At 50.2% G+C, this 6,200-nt stretch overlaps 2 protein-coding genes across 2 annotated transcripts; both read right to left on the bottom strand.

Annotated features, from left to right (window-relative positions):
* Positions 1-383: 383 nt before the first annotated feature.
* On the bottom strand, positions 384-1,100 carry LOC108865208 (uncharacterized). Its single transcript, XM_018642015.1, has one exon. The coding sequence runs from the start codon at positions 1,098-1,100 to the stop codon at positions 384-386; it is 717 nt and encodes a 238-aa protein (XP_018497531.1).
* A 2,545-nt stretch (positions 1,101-3,645) lies between these two features.
* On the bottom strand, positions 3,646-6,129 carry LOC100905852 (uncharacterized). The gene has a single exon (XM_003739245.1). The coding sequence runs from the start codon at positions 6,127-6,129 to the stop codon at positions 3,646-3,648; it is 2,484 nt and encodes an 827-aa protein (XP_003739293.1).
* Positions 6,130-6,200: the final 71 nt, after the last annotated feature.

The following is a 6,200-nucleotide window of genomic DNA, read 5'->3' as shown; positions in this document are numbered from 1 at the left end:
ATACTGCCCGTTACCAACAGCAGTTAATCGATCTGAACCGTGCGGTCAAAGAAAAACGACCAAAATTGGGACCAAGTTCGGAATCGCGTCATTTTGCTCCACGACAACGCTCCGTGTCACACCTCGAAGCCGACGCAGGAAACTTTGAGCGCTTTGAACTGGGAAGTTCTGACACACCCTGCCTATTCTCCAGACTTGGCCCCCTCAGATTATTATCTCTTCGCATCAATGAGCCACGCTTTGAATAATCAGCGGTTCACCGATTTTGAAGAAGTCGAAAAATGGGTGGTCGGATGGTTCGATTCGAAAAATGAAGCCTTTTATCACAAGGGCATCCACAACCTGCCAGAAAGGTGGTCGAAGTGTATATCTAATCAGGGAGCCTACTTCGAATAAATTACGAGTTGTACTTTTTTTTTTAAAAAATTTTCCTTTTCTGATGCGAGACCAAGATTCTGAACCTCTCGCCGGAGACATTGGGCGAAGTGGAAGTTACAGCCTTTCATGACGGCCTCACCGAATTCGTCTTCGATAGCGTTCATGACCGAACTTTCGAGATCGATTTGGAACTTCACGGGTCTGAATACCTTACCGAGACCTCTCGCGTGATCCTTCAGGACTCGAAACATTCGCGTGTACGTTTCCGTGCGTTTATCGGGCAGGAGGAAGTAGGCGAGCGGGAACATTCCACCCTTATAGAAAGCATGAAGCGTACACAATTGCAGGAACAACTGAGGAACAACACGAAACTTTCCATCCATATAAACGCCAGGAGCATCGCACAGGATTCGGATCATTTCATTGATGCTGAAACCCAAGCGTCGATCATTGGTGCCGTCATTGAAGAGCAGGGAGTCCTCGTTCCCATTGGTCTTCGTCCATATTCCGCGAAGATCGATCTCAGCTCGCGATTTCGGCAACAGAGGTCTGACAGGGGCGCGAGCTCGGTACAAAGACGATTCCGCAGAACCATAAGCGGGCAGCGAGACACTGGCTTCGTCTTGATCAATTTCGTCCGCCACGCGAAAAGTCTCAACGAGAACATCCGAATGAAGCTCCTTCACGCCATATTCTGTTTTCTTGAGCACGGCCGTCTTCATTATGGTTAAAGCCTTTTACGTATGACTTCGGAGTGTTCCGGGAAGTGATTATGCTCGCCTGATTTCTGCTGGATGATAAGTTCTAGAACTCTAAGGAGTATCATCCTCGCACCGCAAGATTCTCGACGTTCCCGAACGCATCGGCAATACATAGTTTCATCTTTCTTTCTTTCGACTTCGTAGAGTTATCCACTTGGAATAGGGTCTTCCCTTCCTCGGATTTCACTTCCTAGACCGCCATAATGCTTGCCAGATCGGTCTTGACTGATCGGAGAAGATGTTCTGACGTGAGACAGGTCGCCTCCAGGATTGATTACTGCGCTCGGTGTCCGACACGAACGGAATTTACTCTCGGAAACCAATGGAGGGTATCCGTAACGAGGACGAAGAGAATCGGGATCTGGCTTTTGATACTGAGCTTACGCGAGATTTCCCAGATATTTTCCACGAATTCCCACCGAGTAGTTCGAAACACGCGAGACCAGCACAGACACCTGGCGCTTGTTCGAACGTGCGAATCACGCCTTCTTTCCCGTCGGTGTCGATGTCGTCTTTTTTTTATATATATACATATATATTTTTTTATCTGTTTTTTTTATATATATACTAGCGCTCCCGGTCGCCGCTTCGCGGCGACTCGGTATCGCTAGACTCACTACTGATGCGCTGGCTCCGAGTGCGCTGGCTCCGAATGCCCTGGCTCCGGGTGCGGCTGCTTTGGTCGCGCGTGCTCTGGGGGCGCGTCCCGTTCCCCGCTTTCCCGTTTCCCTGCTATCCCGTTTCCCCACTCTCCCGTTTCCCCGCTTTCCCGCTTTCCCGCTTCCCCACTTCCCCGCTCACCCACTTTCCCGTTTCCCCACTTTCCCGTTTCCCCGCTTCCCTGCTTTCCGGTTTCCCCGCTTTCCTGTTTCCCCACTTTCCCATTTCCCCGCTTTCCCCGTGTCCCCACTTTCCCGTGTCCCCGCTTTCCGTTTCCCCTGTGTCCCGTACCCTCGCTTTTATTCCATATGTTCTCCGGAAAATCTATACCCTTCAAGGCTACAGACAATTTTCAGCGAGATTCATTAGTAGAGAGACAGAGGCCAATGACGACGGCAACCCCCGATAGCCTTCTTACGGAGACTCCCGAGAATCCACCCCCTCATAGTGGTCCAGCCGATAAGAAATCCTGAGAATTCCCGTCTTCCCCTTGATGAAATCTTTGATTCTCGGTGAGAGGCCCACTCAAATATTTTTTTTGTGGTGGAAGGACCCGTCACATGGGAACGACGACCCTCGTATGACCCTCCTGAAGCTCCCGGGAGCCCACCCCTAAATTTTTGCGGCGATCGGTTCAGGCGTTTGTGAATTTTGCGAATTTCGGATTTTTTAATTTTTTTCCGAGTTTTCGTATTTTCGTGGGTGGGGCACTCAAATAATTTTTTCAAGGTAGAAGGACTCATCGCATCGGAGAAACGACCCCCCTATAACCACCGCTGGATCCCCCAGAACACGCTCCTAAATTTTCACGACGATCGGTTCAGCCGTTTTCGAGTCTATAGGGTACCCCGGACATACAAAGAGACAAACAGACAGACATACGTTTTATATATATAGATAGATAGACTAGCGCTCCCGGTCGCCGCTTCGCGGCGACTCGGTATCGCCAGACTCACTACACATGCGCTAGCTCCGGGTGCGCTGGCTCCGAGTCCTCTCTGTGCCGCTTCCCCTCGGTCCCTCTCCACCCGGACGCATGGAGACGATGCGGTCCGACTCACAGCAGTCTGGTAAAGAGCGATAGTATCGACGTGTAAATCGATCTTACTTCAAGGTAATTATAACACTTCGTTTGCGATGATTATTTGGATGATCACTACCTCCGTCAGGTAGATCGGAGGCTGATGACTAATCGAATAAAATTTACTTCAAGAAAAATCGATTGTCGTGTCTGTCATGAATTAGACAATTGTACGCCGCTTACTTCGGTCGCCAACTCAATGTGAAGCCCTGGACCCCTGAAGTGGTACGCAGCGCCTGTGTTGGAGCACTAGGGAGCTGGTCTAAAGGGAAGACGAAGAGTATGTCCTTCGGTGAACCGATGATTTGGCGTCAACCTAGTGACCACGAGGACGATTGTTATTTCTGTGTGACCAAGATCCGAGGGATGAATCGATGCAATCAGCGCAAGTGGAAATATCCGGATCTGCAGTCAAGGCGTACTCCGCGTCCGCATTCAGAGAAAGTTCCAATACCAATCTTGTTCCGTGCTAGTCGCTGCGTAGATGAAAGACACCGAATGCTGCTGCACAAGTCGTCCTCGAACGATTTATTCCTCGGTTTTCACAATATTCTATAGCGGTGCCGCGGTTGATCACGTTCTCGCTACTCACTGACTGTTTACATCTCTTTTTTTCTTGCGCGGCGACGCCGATGTCGGCTGCTACGAACCGTCGGCGGTTCCTTTTCTCTAAGCACCGTCGACACTCCGGGGCGGGGATTGAGATCATTACAATATTTTACGTTTTTCTATGCGCCGTAATTATTCAATCTTCAGTTCGATGGATTATTCGATTTCCAGAGGGTATAAAAGCGATAACGGTCTCTGTAGATTTTTACCGTTCCCCATCCTCAACATACATGATCTGACAATGTTATCCCTACTGATATTTAACTTCTCTACTCGCCCAATCTTCCAACATAGTTTTGGCGTCTGGGTATCCTTTATAATGACAACCTGTCCAACCTTGAGCGTTTGTAAATCGCGAGGAGAAGTCTCATGGAAATTGCGGAGGAGCAACAAATACTCGTGTTCCCAACGTTTCCACAAGGACTCGACAATCGTCTTCTTGTGTCTCCATCGCTTTAATACATCGCTCGACTTGAGTTTAGCGGGGACAGCCGAGTCCTGGGTGGGGTCTTCGGTGCGGATAACCAGAAAATGCAATGGCGTTAACACATCGATATGCTCAGCGTCTGGCACCTCGCAGAGTGGTCGCTTGTTCACCATTAGCTCGACTTCGCACAGCACGGTTGCCATCTCCTGTGCGTTGACCACCGCCTTCCCGAGTACCCTCCTGAGTGCTGACTTGACGCTCCCGACAAGGCGCTCCGTAAATCCCATCTGCCATGGAGATTTTTCAATTGAGAATTTCCACTCGATTCCGTCTCTGGCGAGTGCTTCCCGGACCGTCGTTCCCTGCATGATTTCTCCCAAGACCTTGAGATCTTCCGCTGCTCGTTTGAACGCTTTGGCGTTGTCCGAGTAGAAGGTTCTAGGGCAGCCACGACGTGCCTTGAAGCGGCGAAGGCTCATCATGAACTCGGTTGTTGATAGTGAGTTCAATATTTCTAGATGTATGGCCCGCATAGCACAGCAGGTAAAGATGATTATCCATATCTTCTTCTGTTCCTTTGCTTCGTTGATGAACAAAGGGCCGATCACGTCTGTTCCGACGTGTTCAAACGGGTGGGATTTCGTCACTCGGACGTCGGGCGGCGGTCCCATGGGCGTTGATACGGGTTTTGCATGGAATACTCTACAGTTCTTGCAGCCGTGGATCAAATTCTGGATTAGTCGTCTGCCCTGCGGGACCCAATACTTCTGGCGAGCCGTCATGAGGACTAGTCGAGGGCCAGCGTGACAACTGCGCTCGTGGATGTACCTGAGGATCATCTTCGTAACCGGATGTTTGGGTGGGAGAATTATAGGGTTCTTGGGAAGATCACCTAAATGATCTCCCAATCTTCCCCCGAGGGCGATGAGATTGTCCTTGAGAAATGGGTTGAACACTCTCAATGTTGACTTTCTCGGTAGGCCGGAATCTGTGAGGCGGCATCGGTATTCATTGCCATAGCATTCTGCTTGTACTTGCGAGACGATAAACTCCTCAGCACGCGTGAGTTCCGCTTGGAGTATTGGCATTGTCAATTCGCGTTTCGTGATTCGATGTCTCCAATGATCGATCGCCCTCCGAAATCGGACTATTGCTCGGAGATAGATCGACCATCGACTGCACGTGTCGAATCGCAGAATTACCGCTGGAGGACGCTCGGCTGTTGGTTTGTCGATAAAATTGACGCTGACCTGTATCGGTGGTTCTGGTCTTGTGACAATGAAGCTTTTGAACGGTGTCTCTTCGATTCCGACCATATGAGCGTCGATGACTAGATGTTTTTGTTTCGCGAGCCTTGGCCAGTTATGCGCTGGTTCCGTGATGAACTTTGGCCCTGTTAGCCAGATGCTCTCGCTGAACTCCTTGAACGTGCAGCCGCGGCTCACCAAATCAGCTGGATTTAGCTCTCCGGGGACATGATGAATCTCAGTGCCGTTGGTGAGACGCTTAATCTTGAGAACACGATTTCGTGCAAATGTTGCCAGTTTCTCTGGTTGCTCCGAAGTGACTTGGAAGTATACTCCCGAGTTGTCGGTCCATACGTGTTGTTCGTCGAACGCGATACCGCAGTGCGTTCGAATATAGTCGATAGCCTCGGCCGCCAGAGTCATTGCCATGAGTTCGAGTCGCGGGATCGTTGCGTTTTTCAGTGGTGCCACTCTGGACTTGGCGAGAAGGAATGAGCTCGTACAACCCTGAGCCGATCTCGAAACAATATATGCACAGAAACCATATGCATATCGAGACGCATCAGAGAATACGTGCAAAACTCTCGAGTCCTGAGTGTCATGTTGCCAGTAGCTTCGTGGGATTACAATGGAATCCAGGTATTTCAGTTCCTTAGACCATGTTTTGAAGTCTCTCTCGACCTCCTGCGGCACTGGATCATCCCAAGCCAGATTTAACGACCACATCTTTTGCATCAGCAGCTTCGCATGTACCAAGAGTGGAGCTGCGATGCCCATGCGATCGAAGATTGAAGCGATGGCACTTAACACAGATCTTTTCGTGACGATCTCGGGTATCGCGCCTTGGGCCGGCACCTTGAGCTTCATGGAGTCAGTTCCCGGATTGTACTGCATGCCCAGTACATTATACCAGTCTGCTACGTCGAACTTTTCGACGCCGTCTCCATTCTCTCTGAAGACGGCCATTAGGACCGGCGAGTTCGACATCCACTTCCGCAGGTTGAACGACCCATGGGCGAAGATTTCCTTGGTTTCCC

Source organism: Galendromus occidentalis, unplaced genomic scaffold (assembly GCF_000255335.2).
Source record: "Galendromus occidentalis unplaced genomic scaffold, Mocc_1.1 scf7180000076453, whole genome shotgun sequence".
Taxonomy (NCBI): Eukaryota; Metazoa; Arthropoda; class Arachnida; order Mesostigmata; family Phytoseiidae; genus Galendromus; species Galendromus occidentalis.
This window is presented reverse-complemented; position numbering and strand designations above follow the sequence as displayed.